At 41.5% G+C, this 20551-nt stretch overlaps 1 protein-coding gene and 1 long non-coding RNA gene across 3 annotated transcripts in view; one reads left to right on the top strand and one right to left on the bottom strand.

Moving 5' to 3' along the window:
* Nucleotides 1–1371: 1371 nt before the first annotated feature.
* Nucleotides 1372–4261, bottom strand: LOC121277050. Its single transcript, XR_005942795.1, has 3 exons — nt 3888–4261; nt 2937–3096; nt 1372–2793 (listed from the first exon to the last, which is right to left on the bottom strand). It is a non-coding gene; the product is annotated as an uncharacterized LOC121277050 (long non-coding RNA).
* A 1459-nt stretch (nt 4262–5720) lies between these two features.
* rfk (riboflavin kinase) overlaps nt 5721–20551 on the top strand; it is a 34308-nt gene continuing 19477 nt past the window's right edge. The window contains exons 1-2 of one of the 2 annotated variants that reach the window (XR_005942794.1): nt 5721–6131; nt 18878–19029. Coding sequence is in view for 1 of the 2 variants with exons in the window: in XM_041185967.1 (XP_041041901.1) it covers nt 6050–6131; nt 18878–19029 (234 nt within the window). In the remaining variant the exon portion in view is untranslated. The remainder of the gene's footprint in view (nt 6132–18877; nt 19030–20551) is intronic. The other variant, XM_041185967.1, reaches the window with a different exon arrangement.

Raw genomic sequence — 20551 nt, 5'->3', positions numbered from 1 at the left:
GAGTTTTCAATGTCAACTGAAACATAATGCAAGGGATTAGGAGTGCGTCACTCCATCAGTGTTCGATGGCCACCTTTCCCAAGAGGATCCTCAGGCTTTCCCAGTTGCACAATGGTTCTGCAGCACCATAGCACTCATTTGAATTTGAAGTGTGCATGCAAGGGGTTAACAGTAGAAGTGCAATTATTGGCACTGTAAAGCATTTGTGCTGCTTGAGTGGGCACATTTGCTTCTCTAGGCTGACTCCAAGCATGTCAATTGGGCTCAAGCTAAACACTCTCATCTGCGGTGGAGTGTTCATCTTTAAAACGTTTTACCATTAGGCCAGCCATTTTCTTGCCTTCCCCCCCACCCCGCCATCCCAACCACCCCCTCGCATGTGTTTGTATCCAAACGTCAGCCGTTGCTGCCATTACGCATCCCCTCCCCGCCCCCACCACCCCCCCCCACCCACCCCTCCCGGCGCTTTTGCCCTTGTCCTGAGGTTGCCTTCTCCCTGGCACTGTCACCCTTGCCCTTGCACCACAAGCCAGCCACGAAGAAGCTGCTGCAGAGGCTTGCATGAGCCCCCTCCCCCACCTGATTCCATAGAACTGCTGGGATCATCACAAGTGCTATGCAAAGTTGAGTGCATTCACCTCCAAATTCCTCTTGAAGTTGAGGTCACCAAATGCTGATCTTTTGTCAGAACTTGAATTTTATGCCTATTGAGTTTCTCTGTGTTAATTAGCATATACATATAGGTAGCCATTCCGGACCTGAGACCATTTCTCCTTTTTCTTCTTTTCCCTTTACCCTCCAAGGCTCCTTCTACTGTGGTCACACCTCCTTTCAATGCTCCTCTCTCTTGTACTCTGTCCTCGTGAATTCCTACTGCAATGCTTCAGCACTCCTTGACTTGCTTACTTTGGTGCTTCTTGAGTCTCTCTTGGATAAGCCGACAGCATCCCTCTATGCCTCTCTTGACATCCTGCAAAAGGCCCATCAAGACACTTGTCACTGCCTTAATAGAAGAAGCAATCCCAACTTTCCCATATGAATTGCTCGCTGACATTCCAGCTCAGCATGAGCCAGCCATGCTAATCCTAGTTACCTCCTTCCCATCCCACTCACTCTTCCTGATCCATACACTGTGGACTCTGCCAGTGGATTGGCTATCACCATCCGTCTCCACATCTCCCTCCAGAATGTCTGTTCACTTGTGAACAAGACTCTTGTGGCATCAACATCATGAACTGAACTTGACAGAATCTTGACTGGGTATGATAACAACTTATTGTTCAATGGATCCAAGCCAGATTGTGAAGCACAAAACAAGACACAAATCTTTTCCTTGATAGTAGGTTTATTCACAGGAAGCAGCATCACAGATCTTTGCTTCCTAACTATTAACCCAGTGTCCCCACAGTCCCTCTTTATACTCTTTTGAGTAAAGCAATAAGAAGTAAACAAATGAACAAGATAACAGACCCTTAAAGCGGTAGACCCTCTTTATATGTGCTCTCAGTCCCTAATCAAACAATGCCCAGCACTTGTGAATCTTTAACAAGATAATCAATCTACCATTAGCAACTTTCCCCTGAATGAAGCATCCCCACTTGGCTGCACCATTTACTAATTGCCCCACCCAAATCACTGTGGTTGCAGTCTGACTTTTATCAGAAAATTTTCCCTTAGCCTTCTTGCACCTTCCCTTCCTCTGAACGTACTGACGTCCTATCATCCCTTTAATGTCTCCTTCCATGTAAACTCCCCCTAACCATATGCGTAGCAAGCCATTCACCTTGCCATGTGACCTTGCCACTCTCATTGTGTAAAACACAGATATGGTCATCTCTGATGACTTCATTGTCTCAGTCTCCATCCACACCTCTGTTCCCCTTCCCAAAACCAGATTCATCTGTGTTCACCACTAGAAAAATTATTCCCCAAGTCTCTGACAATTGCACTTTCAAATTCCCTACTTTGTAACCTTTGGCCAGCCATTCACCGCAACATTTCTGCAGCTATTTGTCAGGCGCTAGGGCATTGGTTACAGAATGGTGTCTCTTAAAGAAATCCTTATAGTCTCCAGTAGGTTAACAAGTTTTTATTAACTACATGAAACTGTATACATAGAAATAGTAAAGGGTACAGGCAAGGAACTATCTCCATGTCTAGGTTTCTACACGTCTCTGCTCAACAGCACATTGACCTTAGGGCTGCATCATGTGCCTTCTTACATCACAGTGTGGGTGGTACTAAACTCAGTCCCCACTAACCCTGTATGTGCTAGGCCCTTGCACTACACCTGTCCCCAAGTTTTTATCTAATGTATATGAAGCTACACTGGGTTTACTCCATGTTTTACATTGTTAGCAGTCTCATGCATTTACATTGCTGTTACCACATTATTGCGATTACTACATTATGACGACTACAATATTATCACTACCCCATCTCCCTCCTTCAAGTCCTTGAGTTTATAGGTTGAGGCATTCTGGAGGCTTTATAGCCCTTTCATATCTTATTTGCTGCTCTGTCAGAGGAGTGGGGTAGGCTCTGTTGGTTCTGGTTCTTCTTGTTGGCTTGGACATTAGGCTGGCATTTGTGTATGCTTTTGTTCTTTTCTTCCATTGCTTCATCTTGAACAATAGTTAGTTGGTTCGGCAATTGCATTGATCAATGATTGCTGCTACTGTAAAACATTTCTCGTGGGGTGGATAAACATTGTATTTGTCTCCTCGGCGCTTCTTTCTCATCTTTCTTCGTGTAGGCCATCTCAATGCCCTCTGTGGCTATGGAAGAGCGTTCCTGTGGCAAAAAAAAGAGAAACGCTCAGCTCTGTTTGTTGTTGTTGATGGTGAGAGACTGCTACCAGTTTCCAGCATCCCTTGAGCTCGTGGCAGGCTGGCTGGAAGTATGTGTACAATAGTTGTTGTGTTGACCAACTGTACCCTCATTGTAGTTGGAGGTAGCGGCTCCTCAGACTGCTGATCATTCTCCTTGCACTACTTCCACCATACCTCTGTGGTTCCAGGACCATGATAATGACTGGAAGTCAGATACCTCCTGCCATGGTTCCTTGTCTGACAGGGCTTTCACTGGCACCTGAATCTAATATAAAATTTGTTACATGACCAATTACAAGAATGTCAACATTCCAAAATGAAGAACCATAATCATTGACGTTACCAAGAAGCAAAGCTTCTGGGTTATCAGTCTCCACCTTGAGGATGACTTTTGGGTTATTGGCACGTTTCTGGGGTTTTGACATGCAGTGTTTGTGGGTTGTACTTGCTGGACACTGATCTCTCCTGTGAGAGCACTTTGCACAGCAGCGCTGGCATGGTCACTCTGCTGTAGTTCAGGAATTGCTTTCCCTGACTTGATTATCCCTGTGCCTTTGTGACCTTGTGAGGGTTGGCTTCTGTTCCATGTTTTATTCTCTCCCCTTAAGGCTAGCCTATGTTGCTCACATAGATCAGACAGTCTAACTATTTGGATTGCCTTGTCTACAATTGTCTAGACAAATCCTGAGGCAGTTGGACTCTCTTATTGAATTTAGCTCCCTCCAATATTTTATTGTTTCACAAGTTGAAATAAATGTCAAATGATTTTAAAACCTCTTCAAATCTGGCAGATGACTCATTGGCACCCTGTCTTTCAATGTCATCCATAATTGGCCCTATAGAGTGAAGTACTTCAAAAGTACTTCATTAGCCGCAAAACACTTTTGTTTCATTTTTATTTCCCTTCAGGCCCCCTACCATGACACCAACCTCCTGCACCTTCAGCCCTATTCCCATTAAACTGTGAAGCACCTTGAGGTTTTTAACTACATTAAAGATGCTATGTAAATGCAAGTTTTTACTGTTGTGATAGGGAAATAGGACCAATAACATTACCTTCTGATCAGAACATCATGAGATCAAATCTTCAGGACTCCCTCCAATCAGTGCTGGAAACTCTTGGAAAAATCTAACTCGTGTTGGAAAAATCTAACTCGTGTTGAATGCGTAGAGCAGCTAATTTCCTAAAAGAAACACAACCATAAGCTTGGCCCACACAACTTTTATTTTGAAACCAGCAAGTACCAGTCAGAAAGGGAACTGAATCTCTGCATTTGGATTTCTCAATAGTTTGTTTTGAAATGACCTGTTGGAGGATTGCAGTCATTGTGAGAGCAGAAAAGTTTTTTAAAAACTCAATCAAAGGCCTGCCATATGGACTTCAGGCAAGATAAAAGCAAAAAACTGTGGATGCTGGAAATCCAAAACAAAAACAAAAATACCTGGAAAAACTCAGCAGGTCTGGCAGCATCTGCAGAGAGGAACACAGTTAAAGTTTCGAGTCCGAGTGACCCTTCAACAGAACTAAGTAAAAGTAGAAGAGAGGTGAAATATAAATATAGGCTGTGTCACAAAAACAAAAATAGCTGGAAAAACTCAGCATGTCTGACAGCACCTGTGGAGAGGAAGGCAGAGTTTAACGTTTCGAGTCCGTATGATGAACTCGTCATCAGAACTGAAGAGAAATAGAAATGAGGTGAAATATAAGCTGTTTAAGGGGGGGTGGGACAGGTGGAGCTGGATAGAGGGCCAATGATAGGTGGAGGCAAAGGAGAGATTGCCAAAGATGTCATAGACAAAAGGACAAAGGGGTGTTGACAATGGTGATATGAGCTAAAGGATGTGCTAATGGTGCCATTAAGGGTAGAAAGCAGGATGAGCAAGTGACAGATGGCCCTAGTGAGGATGGGATGGGGGGAAGGTATCGAAACAGGCTAAACGGTGGAGATAAAATAATGGATGGAAATAACTTTAAAAATAATAATAGAAATAGGTGAGAAAAGAAAAATATATTTAAAAAATATATAATAATTATTAGAAAAAAGGGGATTGGAAAGGGAGTGAGGATGGAGGAGAGAGTTCATGATCTGAAGTTTTTGGACTCAGTGTTAAGTCTGGAAGGCTACAAAGTGCCTAGTTGGAAGATGAGGTGCTGTTCCTCCAGTTTGCATTGAGCTTCACTGGAACATTGTAGCAGGCCAAGGATGGACATGTGGGCATGAGAGCAGGGTGGTGTGTTGAAATGGCAAGCAACGGGGAGGTCTGGGTCATGCTTGCGGACAGACTGAATGTGTTCCGCAAAGCGGTCACCCAGTCTGTGTTTGGTTTCCCCAATGTAGAGGAGACGCATTGGAAGCAGTGAATGTAGTAGACGAAATTGATGGAAGTGCAAGTGAAATGCTGATTCACTTGAGAGTTTGGGCCTTTGGACGGTGAGGAGTGGGGGAAGGCGGCGCTGTCACACTGGCCTTCTGGGCACCAGGCGGCGCTGTCATAGTGATAAAAACAAAAAAACTGCGGATGCTGGAAATCCAAAACAAAAACAGAATTACCTGGAAAAACTCAGCAGGTCTGGCAGCATCGGCGGAGAAGAAAAGAGTTGACGTTTCGAGTCCTCATGACCCTTCAACAGAACTTGAGTTCGAGTCCAGGAAAGAGCTGAAATATAAGCTGGTTCTGTCGAAGGGTCATGAGGACTCGAAACGTCAACTCTTTTCTTCTCCGCCGATGCTGCCAGACCTGCTGAGTTTTTCCAGGTAATTCTGTTTTTGTTTTGGCGCTGTCATAGTGGTCCTCCCGGCACCAGGCGGCGCTGTCATAGTGGTCCTCCCGGCACCAGGCGGCGCTGTCATAGTGGTCCTCCAGGCACCAGGCGGCGCTGTCGTGTTGGTCCTCCAGGCAGCAGGCGGCAGTACTGGACTGGAGGGTCAGTCCGCCTCAGTTTCCGTTATGTGAAAGGAAGAGGAAGAAATACAGAACGCGAAAAAAAAAGCCGGAAAGAGTGCTTTTTAAACGCCGGTTCCTGTGAGCGCAGCCGGTTGAGAAATCGTGCGACTGACCGGTCATCAGAGCTCGCGTGTTCGATCGCAGTGAAGTGCCCGGTCGGCGGGGCTGGGAAAGCGGGCCGGGCAGGGCCGGGGCTTGGTCGGCTTTAAACGCTTGGCTTCTCCGTAACCCTGGCTCCTTCTGGTCGGAGGGGACCGATCGAACTGGGGGTCATGAGGAGCCTGCCGTACTTCTGCCGCGGGGAGGTGGTGCGAGGATTTGGCCGAGGCAGCAGAGAGCTGGGCATCCGCACAGGTAAACCGCGCGGAGACGTCAAGGTGACCGGGGAGCGATGCGGGCTGATCCACGTCGGATTTTGTGGGCGACGGGTGGCTTTCTGGTACATTCCCCGCTCGGTCGGGTATGAAGCGAGGCTCCTTGCGCCCAATTACTCGGTCCCCCCCCCCCTCCCCTCCCTGGGAAGTCCTCAGCTGATTGGCTCAAGGCTCCTTCTCGATTGTTCCTTTCCGAAAATATCCCTTCGTTGGTAAGATTTGTAAAAGCGGATTGCATCAGAAGGGGCTGACCTTACCCATAAGGGGCAACGCCAGGGGTTCAATTTCTTTCACATACCCTGTAAGCGGGAGTGTGGCACCTCATTTGCAGGTTACACTTACAAATCTACATTTCATGTCGAACGTACTTAACAGCCCAAATGTTTCAGGAGGGCCTTTAGACATACATGGTCATTGTAGCATCTGCTCCAAGCTTTACTGCATCCCTCAGCAATCTGCACCCAGACAGCTTCTTACAGTGGAAGACTAACGGCTTCGGGTGGATCAAATAATGTCCCTCACAGATTTGGTGCTCCTCCAGCAGAAGATGATGATGATGATGATGATGTTTGCCGTGTCACACTCAAGCTTGCCTTTTTTTTTCAGTCACTGTTAAGACCAGCATTTATGGCCCATCCTTTTTATTGTGGTGTGCCAGCTTCTTAACAACTCGGTGACTTAACTGCAGCATTTCGGGGGCAGTTCAGAGTCAACCATACTGCTGTGTAACTCAAGTCACATATAGACCAGAGATAAAAACAAAAAAACTGCGGATGCTGGAAATCCAAAACAAAAACAGAATTACCTGGAAAAACTCAGAATGGGTCGAAGGGTCATGAGGACTTAAAACATCAACTCTTTTCTTCTCCGCCGATGCTGCCAGACCTGCTGAGTTTTTCCAGGTAATTCTGTTTTTGTTTCACATATAGACCAGATCAGGTAAGGATGGCACATTTCCTTCCCGAAAGGACATTGCTGAATTAGATGAGTTTTATGACAATCATAATAATCATGGGACTATTACCAATTCTTCCTTTTTAAATTCCAGATTTAATTAATTAGCAGTTTTAGATTTCCCAGCTGTCACGATAGGATTAAAACCTACGTCTCCAGATCATTAGAACAGGCGCCTGGATTTCTAGTCCAATAAAATAACCAGTTATGATTCCCATGTTGAATGGTTGCCTGAGCAGCCAGTCATGCAATGCTTGGCTTATGTTAACCACTACCTTCAGCAGCTCTGTAGTGAAGTTGTGCTGTTTATCCCTGACCTCCCTTTGACTCACAAAATGAAGAGGTGTTGGAAAACCAGTGCTAAATAAAGCAAGATAAAGAGCATGCATTTATATTGCAATGCTGGGACGTCCCAAAGCACTGCATCGTCTATATAAGAGGTTTCGAGTATATTTACTATTGTCGGCAGGCAAACAATGGCCAATTTGTGAACAAGTTCTATTAAGAATAGATAAATGATTTGATTTGAACATCAATGAGGGCGGTTAGAATGGAGAAGAGTCTAAAGGTTGCTTTGACTTTTTACATACTCATCCTTTGAATAAACGTCATCTTTTTGACTGGTTTTCACTGTCTTGCTTTTGTTCCCTTTTTTCTAAAAGTTTTTACACAATTCTAAGGTAATAGTCGCATAATATGGAATGCTTTGCTTTCAAATATCTAACAAAATCAGGGTTTGCGTTATTTCTCAATACTCCTCAACTGTGTTCTGATGCTTAAGTGAGAAGTTTTTCCTAGTTTGGCTTAGTTCTAATTTGCTAAATAATTATGAAGTCAAGGGCAGCAGCATTCAGAATACATCTGGAATCTAGGTTATGCTTTGAACTAACTTTTCACATATCCCTGTCTCTGCATCTTTCCTAGAACCCTGTGCCGCCAACTCTGCGCTGTTATGCATGCCCTGCTTCCTTTGCTCCACCACTGGCAGCTATACCTTCAAAACCCTAAGCTGTGGAGATCCCTCCCTAAATCTACCTCTTTGAACACACTTTTAGCCAGCTATACTAATATCTCCTTCAGTTTAATATGGTCTCCTTATATTCCTGTTGAAGATCTTGGGATGTATTATTTTCTTAAATGTGCTACATTAATGCATGTTATAGTGTGGCTGCTTGTTACCATTTTGCAGCAGTTCTTTAATTTTAGATCTGATTTATAAGTGCGTGACAATTCTACCTTGGTACACAGAAATAATGATAACAGACGTCCTCTGCCCAAATCTGTGTATTTATTTTCTTGATAAGCATACTTTACTGATGTTTTAAAAAATAGCCCCTTGGCAGATTACATAGGGTTATAAATTTTTCAAAACCAGGCACAATTAGTCCTATTTTTCCTTGCCCTTTCACCTAACTGCTCCCTCCATTGTTGATCTGAAAGCTAAGCCTTATGACATCCGACTCACTAATCTATTTGCTTAATTAAAATCTGTCATAATTTGGATTCTTCTTTTGATTTTTCTATGTTCTAATTTATAGAGAGCCAGTTTCTCAATTCTTCCATAATTAAAACTTCATAGATCAAATCAAGAAGCAGATTTTAGTGCAGTTGACTAAGAGCTCAATCAAAGATGAAGGTTTTAAAGGAAGAGAGGTGGAGAGATTTAGGGCGGAAATTCCAGAGCTTAGGGCTTCAGCTGAAGGTATAGCTGCCAATGGTTGACAGCTGGAAGCAGGAAATGCACAAGATACATATAGTGGATCTGTCTTTCACTCCTGACTATGGCTTTGTGCTCCTTCCCAAAGTACAGTTCCCAACATGGAGCATGTTATCCTAACCAATGAACTGGGCGTTTCTGGGGTTCATTTTTTCTTTTGGAATTCCCTAATTCTTTTCACCTGCTTTAATTGTCAAAGGTGTTTCTGTCCTTATTGTTTCTAGTTACAATCTCCTTTCAGACTGATGCCTGTGCCCTGTTGCTAAATGATCTTGCCATCTCGTTTACATTTTATCCTCCATTTTCTGTCTTACTGCCAAATGGCTCATTTGCACCATGAACACTGCTGGAAAGGAATGTTTGCCGAGGAATTTTTTTTTAGAGCTTCTGACATCTGTTCTAGATGTGTCTTTCTGCAATTTTAACTCCCGCCAGAACTAGAAGCCTGTCCATATTCGATACTCTGGCACAGTCTAGTAACTTAATTGCCAGCATTGATTGGGGAATTCCTAGACGGAACTTTTGCAATCTTGCACGTGGTCTACAGAATTCCATTACGTAATCAAAATGGAACTATCCTCCAACTTCCTGAATTTGTTAAAATCTGACCACGCTTCGTAAGCACGTAAGATCTGCCAGAAAGGTGACTTATCCATAAAATCTAATGATGTTTCCAAACTGTCATCCGTGTTCAAATGCTCAGGCTCCAACTCTGAAAATACTTTGCATCTTATTTTATTTTTGTATGATAATGAAAGTGCCAAGGCCACTCCTTGTTTTTTTTATTTGGCAAGGACATAACCAATGTCCACATAGTTACTTCATTCTTTCATTGCTCATAGAGTTCACTCTCAGAAAACATCGGTGGGTAATGATACCCTGAAATTCTACATTTTGATTCAGCCAGTTACTCCAAACCACTCTTAAAAGTTAACTCCAAATATAGTCTTTTGTCTGAAGAAAGCTTCGTTTCCAATCTTTTACTTACAAGCAGCAACCATCCTCTGCTATTGCTGTTAAAGTCCAATAGCTGTTTGGCAATAAAGACTGAGACCAAGAATTCTTTAAACAGAATTTTACTTTTAGTGCATAAAACTCTGCCAACAAACTTGTCTCACCTGTTACCCCTTTTACTCTTTCAATTAACCAAAATAAAATAAAGAAAATACAGGAGCTGTTATCCCTTTTTTACAACCAAATTGGTACTTAGGTTGTTAACTAATAATTAGCAATTGAACTCCTTTAACTGTTTCCTTCCCCAACAATTGAAGACTGTTGTATGGGGGCAGGGATAGAGGTCTCATTCAGGAGGAAGTTTGAATCTGTTAAGGAGCTGCTGAATCAGAAAAAGAAGACTCGGGATGTGGCAGTGTTGGAGACAAAACAAAGATACATTTACTATTTGGAAGTGAAGAGAATATTTTAATAATTCGAGCACTGAAATTCTTCAGATGAAGAATTTAAAATTCACAGGATGTAGAATAAATATATTAACCTTTAAAAAAAACAATTGTCACTGGGTCAAAATCCTGAAACTCCCTTCTTAACAGCACTGTGGGTGTTCCTAACCACATGGCCTGCAGCAGTTCAAGAAGGCAGCTCACCACCACATTTCAAGGGCAATTAAAGATGGGTAATAAATGCTGGCCTAGCCAACAACATTCATATCTCATGAAAGAATAAAAAAATTCCCCTTAATACTGAACCCCTTAATTTTAAACGTTTGTGATACCTTATATTCCTCTTGAAAATCTATATAATAATTACTGCATATTCTTTATCAATACACTATTAGAAACATAGAAACTAGGAACAGGAGTAGGCCTTTCAGCCCTTTGAGCCTGCTCTGCCATTCAATATGATCATGGCTGATCCTCTATTTTAACAACATATGCATGCTTTCTCTCCATACCCCTTGATGCTCCTAATATCCATAAATTTATCAATTTCTTTCTTGTATATACTCAGTGACCTGGCCTCCACAGCTTCCTGTGGTAGAGAATTCCACAGGTTGACCACTCTCTGAGTGAAGAAATTTTTCCTCATCTCAGTCCTAAATGGCCTGCCCCATATCCTGAGACTGTGGGCCTGGTTCTAGATTCCCCAACTGGGGAAAATCCTCCCTGCATCCAGTCTGTCTAACCCTGTTAGAATTTTATACATTTCAATCAGATTCCCTCTCATTCTTCTAAACTCTAGTGAATATAGGCCCAGTCGAATCAATCTCTCCTCAAATGACAGTCCCACCATCCCCGCTATCAGCCTAGTGAACCTTTGCTGCACTCCCTCTATGTCAAGTATACCCTTTCTTAGGTAGGGAGATCAAAACTACATGCAGTACTCCAGGTGTGGACTCACCAAGGCCCTGTATAAATGCAGTAAGACATCCCTGCTTCTGAACTCAAATCCTGTTGCTATGAAGGCCAACATACAATTTTCCTTTCTAATTGCTTGCTGCATCTGCCTATTTACTTTCACTGACTGGTGTACAAGGACACCCTGACCCCTTTGTACACCTACATTTCCCAATGTATCACCATTTAAATAATACTCTGCCTTCCTGTTTTTCACACCGAAGCATATAATTTCACATTTATCCATATTATACTGCATCTGCCATGTTTTTGTCCACACACACAGCTTGTATAATCACTCTGAAGCCTTCTTGCATCCTCCTCACAACCCCGCCCAGTTTTGTGTCGTCAGAAAATTTGGAAATATTGCATTTGGTTCCCTCATCCAAGTCATTTATATATATCTTGAAAAGCTGGGACCCAAGCACTAATCCCTGCAGTACACCACTAGTCACTGCCTGCCACTTAGAAAAAGACCTATTTATTCCCACATACTGTTTCTGGTCTGTCAACCAATTCCCAGTCCATGCCAGTATATTACCACTGATCCCATGTACTAATTTTGCCCACTAGCCTCTTATGTGGGACCTTAACAAAAAAGCCTTCTTGAAACCCAAATACACCACATCCACTGGTTTGCCCTTATCTATTCTCGTAGTTCCATCCTCAAAAAACTCCAGTAGATTAGTTAAGCAAGATTTCCCTCTCATAAACTAATGCTGACTTTGTCTAATGCTTTCAAAGTATTCTGTTACCACATCTTTTATAATAGACTCTAGCATTTTCCCCACTACTGATGTTAGATTAACTAGTCTCTAATTCTTTGTTTTTTCTCTCCCTCCTTTTTTAAATAGGGGGTTTACATTTGCCACCCTCTCTGTTGGAACTGTTCCAGATTCTTTAGCATTTTGGAAGATGACTACCAATGCACCTAACATTTCCAGAGCCTCTTCCTTTAGTACTCTGGGATGTAGATTATCAGACGCTGGGGATTTTTCAGCCTTTAACCCCATTAATTTTCTCTAGACCACTTTTTTTACTAATACTGATTTTCTTCAATTCCTCCCTCTCGCTAGACCTTTGGTTCCCTAACATTTCTGGGAAATTATTTGTTCTTTTTTGTGAATACAGAACCAAAATATGTGTTCAATTCTTCTGCCATTTCTTTATTTCCTGTTATAATTTCCCTTGTTTCTCATTGTAAGGGACCTACATTTGTCTTTGCTAATCTTTTTCTCTTCACATATCTATAGAAGCTTTTACAGCCAGTTTTTATGTTTACACTCATACTCACACTCATACTCCTATTTTTCCCTTCTTGATCAATCTTTTTGTCCACTTTTGCTGAATTCTAAGCTGCTCCCAATCCTCAGGCTTGCTGCTTTTTCTGGCAATTTTATATGTCTCCTCTGGATCTAATGCTATAATTTCTTTTGTATGCCATGGTTGAGCCACCTTTTCTGTTTAATTTTTGCGCCAGACAGGAATGAATGGATAATTGTTGTAGTTCATGCATACTTCCTTAAATATTAGCCATTGCCTATCCACTGTCAACCCTTTTAGTCAGGTTCCCCGATCCATCATTGCAAACTTTATTATTATTGATTATAAACTTGATTATTACTAATAATAAAGGATTCTATTAAATTTGTCAGACACAATTTGTAAAAATTTAGGCTTACTGTACTAAACTGACCCATCATCTTTCTAGGTGTATATTAATTTTATTCTGTTATGGCTTTCAGAATTTTACCAATAATATTAGCCTAACTGGTTTATAGTTGCCTGGTTTATCCCTTTTATGTATAGTGGTTGGATTTCCTCCTTTTCCTTCACACCGAACAGAAATGTTACATCGGCAAAACTCATCCTCTTGCATCCAAGGATTTGTAAGATTGCTCATGGGTACAATTTGTTATAGCTCTTTTGACGTAGGATTTACAGCAGACTGGATTACAGATACTTCAAACTTTTTGGTACATTGAACTTCTCAGCTGCTCCTGGTCACTAGAATAAAATTATTTTGAACTGTACTTTGATTTCATTCAGCTGATCCTGGCCTAGTCTCCATTCAAGTTAGACTGTTTCCCAATATAACATTTGTAGTGGGAGCAGTCACTGCTATTCTTATTCATGTTGCTGTGTTTGTCTATTTCAATTTAGTGGGCTCCCCAATATAGGAAGTGTTAGGAGGCAACACACAGTTCCAGTTGACTGACAATAGTTATTGTTTTCAGTGTCATTCTGAGACTACCTAATGCTAGTAGTACTAAAAAATTACTATAATTTAGATCTAGCAAGATTCCAGATACACATAACTAGAGATTTGTTCTCAAATACTTTGAATTTAATGACATTTATATAAATTTGACACCATGTTTGTAGCAGAATCATAACATTTTAATTTGGCTTTCCTAAGTTATTGCTGATCTGTAGTGAGTGATGGGCTAATTGCAAGCTTCATGGAATCATGGAATGGTTATGGCACAGGAGGAGGACATTTGGCCCGTCATGTTTGTGCTAACTCTCTGAAGGCGCAATTCACTTAGTGCCACTACTTTTCCAGATGGCACTGCATATTCCTCTTTTCAAATAATTATCCAATGTCCTCTTGTATCTAGGTGCAGAATATCATGATGCCTTGGAAATTTACATATGCCACAATGTGCAAGAACAGTGAGCTTAGTTCTAAACCATTGGTGATGCATGCATTTCATACTTGCTCATATGAAGTGCCATTCATGAAGAAAAGGACAGTTGTGATCAACTGTTGCACAGCCCAGGTAGGAATAAGGCAGTGCCATTTAGGTGTGCCTTACCTCCTGTGACATCTGTGTTTTAAAAGCGGTGTAAGAATGATTTTTCTGTAAAATTTATTTGAGCAGTGAAAATTTGAGGTTCATTGTTGATGGTTGTTTAAATTAGTTCATTTTGCATTCTTCAAGCACTGGTGGAAGTGAGCTTGATCCCAATATACTTTGTGATCGTAACATGATAGAACTTCACATTCAATTTGAGGGTGAGAAGTGTGGATCCAAGCCTTGTGTCTTACTCTTGTTATTACCTTTAAGTTTATAAGGGCAGAGTTAGCTAAAGTGAACTTGGAAATTAGGTTAAAAGAAAGGGCGATGGAGAAACAGTGCACACATTTGAGGAGATAACTCTCAGCAAAGGTATATTCCATGGAGAAAGAGAGACTCTGAGAAGGATGCACCATCCATAGTTAAGGATAGTATCAAATTGAAAGAAAAAGCTTACAATCCTGTAAAGCTTAGTGGTAGGTCAGAAGATTGGGAAAATTTTAGAAACCAGTAAAGAATGACTAAAAACAGTAGAGAGAAATTGAGTATGAAAGAAAGCTAGCTAGAAATATAAAATCAAATAGCGAGAGTTTCTTCAAGTATTTAAAAAGGAAAAGAGTAACTAAAGTGAATGTTGATTCCTTAGCGGGTGAAGCTGATAATTTTAAAAAAAAGGAAACAGCGGAAGCGTTGAACAGACATTTTGTGTCTGTCTTCACTGTAGAAGGCACAAACATTCCCAAGAATACTTCAAAATCAACAGGTAAAATGGATGGAAGAACTTAAAACAATCACAATCAATGGGGAAAAGGTACTGGGAAAACTATTAGAATGAAAGGCTGACAAGTCCCCTGGACCTGATTGCTTGCCATCTATGGTCTTAAAGGGAGCGGTTATAGAGATAATAAATGTATTTGTTGAGATCTTCCAAAATCTCATAGATTCTGGCAAGGTCCCAGTGGATTGAAAAATTGCAAATTTCAAAAAAGAAGGGAGACAGAACTCAGGAAACTATAGGCCAGTTAGCCTAACATCTGTCGTAGAGAAATTGCTAGAATACATTTTTAAGGAAGCATTAGGACATTTAGAAAATCATAATACAGTCAGGCAGTCAACATGGTTTTGTGTTTGACTAATTGAGTTCTTTCAGGAAGTAACAAGCAATGTGGATAAAGAGGAACCAGTAGATGTGGTGTACTTGGATTTCCTGAAAAAACATTTGATAAGCCATATCAAAGATTGCTATGCAAAATAAGAACTCATTATGTAGGGGGTAACATATTAGCATGGATAGACGATTAGTTAGCTAACAGGAAGCAGAGAACAGGGATAAATGGGTCACTTTCAGGTTGGCAAGCTGATACAAGAGGAGTGGCACAAGGATCAGTGCTGGGACCTCAACTATTTACAATCTATATCAATGACTTGGATGAAGGGACTGAATGCACAGTAACTAAATTTGCTGATGACACAAAGATAGGAAGGAAAGTAAATTGTGTGGAGGACGTAGAGTCTGCGAAAGGATTTAGATAGTTTAAGTGACTGGGCAAAAAAATTGGCAGGTGGAGTATAATGTGGGAAAATGTGAGGTTGTCCACTTTGGGCAGGAAGAATAGAAAAGTGTTATGTTATTTGAAAGGAGAGAGACTGCAGACCTCTACAGTACAGAAGCTACTGGATGTCCTGGTACTATTATGATCGCTAGCTGACAAGCATGATCCCAGGGTGGAACCCAACTTGATAGGTTCTACCTTTTATTACAGAGATAAAAACAAAAAAACTGCGGATGCCGGAAATCCAAAACAAAAACAGAATTACCTGGAAAAACTCAGCAGGTCTGGCAGCATCGGCGGAGAAGAAAAGAGTTGACGTTTCGAGTCCTCATGACCCTTCGACAGAACTTGCGTTCGAGTCCAAGAAACCAGCTTATATTTCAACTCTTTCTTGGACTCGAACGCAAGTTCTGTCGAAGGGTCATGAGGACTCGAAACGTCAACTCTTTTCTTCTCCGCCGATGCTGCCAGACCTGCTGAGTTTTTCCAGGTAATTCTGTTTTTGTTCTACCTTTTATTTGTTTGTTTAGATACATGGAAAGGGGCTACTAAAAAGAGTCACTGGAGTCAGCTAATGATCTTTTACAAAAGCATAAAGCATTTATTAAACAAGAAAAGATTAACTATATTCCATGAGCTCCTTCACCCACAACTGTACCTTTACAGATATATACAGATTTGTAAGTCACAACAGCTACCTTATACTCTAATGTTCACAGTAAGTACAGTCCATGTAAGCTAATTGGTGACCTGTGGTCAGACACACCACACTCTGAAACCAATGGCTGCATCTTTTCTATGTTGGGCAAGCTGGGCGGGAGGGGGCGGGCAGGGAGCCGATCACTGTGATCGGCTGTGCATCGCCATTTTATGTGGGTGAGCCAATTAAAGCCGGCCCAGCGTAACGCATGGCTGGTAACACTTAGCACTAGCTATACGGGCTGGGGGAGGAGGGAGAGTCGGGGCCTACACTCCTTTGTGCATGCACGCGAAAGAGCACAGCAATCTCCCTGAGGCACGGAGCTACCTCAGGGAGAATAAGTTAATAATGAAAGTTTTGAATAAATGAATGCAAAATTATTTAAACATGCCCCCTCATATGACAGTGTCACATAAGTGGGGGGCATGTTTATGAATTTAGCAAAATTTATTTAATTATTTTATTATCCTTTAAGGAAACCTCATCCCGCCCATGGATGAGGTTTCCTGAAAAGCGTGAAGGCTGCTTGGGCTCTTCACCTGCCTGCCAACTTGAGGTTGGACGGGCAGCGTTGTTAATAGGGTTAGTTACTTCTTTAATGGCCTTAATAGGCCATTGACAGTTTGGTGGGCACGCAGCCACCTCTGGCGTGCCCCCGCCGAACAAAAGATTGAACTGACGCGTGATGACGTCGGGACATTTTGCGTGTCAGCGTGTCAGGCCTGCCCCCGCACGCTGACAACAATATTCTGGCCCAAGTGACAGATGCCACCCCAGTCAGATGCTGTGGATCTCTCCTCAGCTCCCCGCAGGTGCTTGTCACACTGAGCCAACTAGTCTCACTGAACTCCATCTTTCAAACAATCTCCACTTTCAAGAATTCGCCTTGGAATCTTCTCCCAAACCAACACTTTCTCTTGGACACCTTCCGCAAGGGTTCATCTCCAGGGGTTCAAACTCTGCTTCCGATGTTTCTCTCCCCTGGGTCACCATATGCGTTCAAACTTTCTTCCGTGCACTGTCTCCCAGTACACCACCCCTTCATATGCCCATAGCAAATTGTTACAGCACTTCAGTTGTCTGTTTGGACCTTCTGGCTTCTCATAGCCTTTATTTCTTTAAGCTTTCTCTGCCTCTCATTCTTAACTTCACTTAACAGGACCTTTTCCAGGTTCCTTTCCTTCCTTTGACAAGAAGGTCTGGTTGAGACTTTCTCCTGTTCCACTCCACTGGATTCTTAGGGACTTTCTTTTTTAGCTTGGGACTGGCTATCTATCCCCTTTGACAATCTCTCTGGCTGCTGTCTTCAAAACCAACTGAACTCAAACAGCTTCCAAATCAAACTGTTGTTTCTAGTTTCTTCTGTGTGTGCGCCTTTGGAAGGACCTGCCAGTCTGGACCCTGTTGGGCAACAGCTCAGTTTTTCTACTCTTGTGTTTGCTTAACTTCTCTTGCAGTGATAAACTCTCATTAGAAATACCAGCACCTTTTAAAGTGAAACTAAAACACAACTTGACCTTTCCTTAACACACACATTCAGAAATATAAATCAAACTTAAACGTTAAGGCTAAAACTCATTCCTAACACCCACAAATACCAATATAACTTAGTTAAACTATCTCTATTTCCTAACAGTACATAAATCACAAAAAGTTAGTATACAGATACAGCAAGTGAGTAGGAAGGCAAATGAAATGTTGCTGTTTATTGAAAGGGGAATCAAATGTAAAAGCAGGGAAGTGTTGCTACAGCTACACGGGGCCCAGGTTAGACTGCATCTGGAGTGCTGTGCATAGATTTGTTCTCCTTACTTAAAAAAAGAATGTAATTGCATTATAAACAATTCAGAGAAGGTCAACTCAATTGATTCCTTGGATGAATGGGTTATCTTTTAAGGAAAGGTTGAGCAGGTTGGGCTTGTATCTATTGGAGTTTAGAAGAATGAGAATGATCTTAATGAAATATATGAGATCCTGAGGAGACTTGGCAGGGTGGATGCTGAGCAGATGTTGCCCCATAGTAAGAGAGTCTAGAACAAGGGAACACGGTTCTAAAATTAGGGGTCTCCCATTTAAGACTGATATGAGGAGAATTTTTTTTCTCTAGGAGGGTCATTAGTCTATGGAATTTTCTTTCCCAGAGAGCAGTGCAAGCTGGGTCATTGAATATGTTCATAGTAGAGTTAGATAGACTTTTGATCGACAAGGGAGTCAAGGGTTATGGGAGGCAGACAGGGATGTAGAGCTGAGACCACAGACAAATCAGCCATAATCTTATTGAATGGTGGACTAGGCACAAAGGGCTGAATGGCCTATTCTTGTTCCTAATTCTTGTGTTCTTATATTCCGTAAATAAGTGTTGAGCGAAGTATCCAGTGACTGTGTCATTTTATTCTGATATACCCCACCTGGTGCTTTTTAAGTGCTGCAAAAAGCCATGTGTTGGAGTCCAGTGCCAATGAGGCTTTCATCTCTTAGGTTCGTAGAACTTACAGTTTCTATGATTGACCTAATCCCTTCTGGTAAAACTAATATTGTATCTTCCTTCTCAGTATTTAATGTACAGTCCACAAATGCTCAATGTTTAAAAATGCCTGATAAGCATATTTAAAATAAAATTTTACCTGTCCTTTGTTTAACTCCACAGCAAACTTCCCAGACAGTGTTGTGGACAACTTGCCAGGCGACATCACCACTGGTATATACTATGGCTGGGCCTCCGTTGGTCATGGAGATGTACATAAAATGGTCATGAGCATTGGTTGGAATCCATACTATAAAAATACAAAAAAATCTATGGTAATTTTTTCTTTCTGGTAAAGTACTGGTTTAAAACATTCAACATTGACTTTGTTGAAGGCTCATGTTAGTTACAGCAGTAGAAGTATAGATCTGCTTTTTGTTTTCCCAGTGACTCCGTTTTCTCCGTGAAGTGTAGACCCATAAGTGGTAGCCTTCCCAGTGCCTCACCCAAGTAGATATCTTTCATTTGTGAGGCTAGACAGTGAATGTCGGCAAGCTGTTTACTTTGGGAGGCATCAGAGCTACTGTTCTCTCTCAAGATTGAGATATGTATCATATTCTGTGAGAGAAGTCACCAGATTTTTTATAAAGCTTAAGCTCTAATACTATGTTTCTCTTTCCGTGTTGAGTTTAAATATATACTGGAATTAACTAGAATTCTTTTCAGTCCATTTGAACGCAGTTTGCCAAGCTAACTTCTGCAACTGAAATTGCTATAATATTTTACAAATACTCCAATGTAGAAGAGGCACTCAAAGTTTTACTGAAAAGGTCTGTTCACCTTTTTCATTAGTAGAACTTGCACCATAGTTTCCTAGGAAACTGAAAATATGTCCTTAAGTTATCCAAGCCGAAAACCCATTTTTATCTCCAACTCATTGTTTTAGAATCTTTCTCCTCTTTGACTCCAGAGATTCTTTGTAACAGCTAAAGGTGTCAGTCAATAAAGCATGGTTCATTTGAAAGACCATCCAGACAACCCTTGATGAGATTAGTTTCTATGGTATTTAATGTACCCATATGTCCAAAAAAGACTGTTAAAAGATTAAAATGAAGCACTGTTATAAAAGCATTGAGATTTCAAAGTTAAGAATGAATAAGAAATTTTTGAAGGCTAGGAAGTAAGGGCTACTTATTTCTGGAGCATTATTTGGGGTATTGGGGACGTTTCTGATGGGAATGCTCAGGGGTTGTTGTAGGCCCTGTTTCTAATTTATAAACTTTAAAGATGAAGTTGATACCAACTTGTATGGTGTACAGACACCAGCACAGACTCTTTAAAAGAAAGACTTTTATTTATATGATGCTTTTTATGTTCACTGCAAGTCTCAAAGCACTTTTTAGGCAATGAAGTACTTTTGAAGTGTAGTCAATGTTGTAAGTAAGGAAATGTGGCACCCAGTTTATGCACAGATTGCTCCACAAACAGCAATGTGATACTGACCAGATAATCTGCTTTTGTAATTATGATTGGCCACAAAACTGGGATTAACTTTCCTGTTCTCCTTCGAGATGGTGCCATGGGATCTTTTACATCTGCCTGAGAGGGCAGATGGGATGACAATTTAACATCTCATCCGACTGACAGCACCTCTTCCCGTGAGTACTACCTTAATACTCACTGGAGTGTCAGCCTTGATTTTTGCCCTGGAGTAGGACTTGAACCTACAACCTTCTGACTCAGAGGCAAGAGTGCTAACAACTGAGGCGCAGCTGACACTAAAATTGTACTACGTTAATCAGACCATATTCTTGAGTACTGTGTTTAGTTTTGGTTGGTGATACAAAAAGAGACAAT

Source organism: Carcharodon carcharias, chromosome 4 (assembly GCF_017639515.1).
Source record: "Carcharodon carcharias isolate sCarCar2 chromosome 4, sCarCar2.pri, whole genome shotgun sequence".
In the NCBI taxonomy this organism is placed as follows: Eukaryota; Metazoa; Chordata; class Chondrichthyes; order Lamniformes; family Lamnidae; genus Carcharodon; species Carcharodon carcharias.
This window is presented reverse-complemented; position numbering and strand designations above follow the sequence as displayed.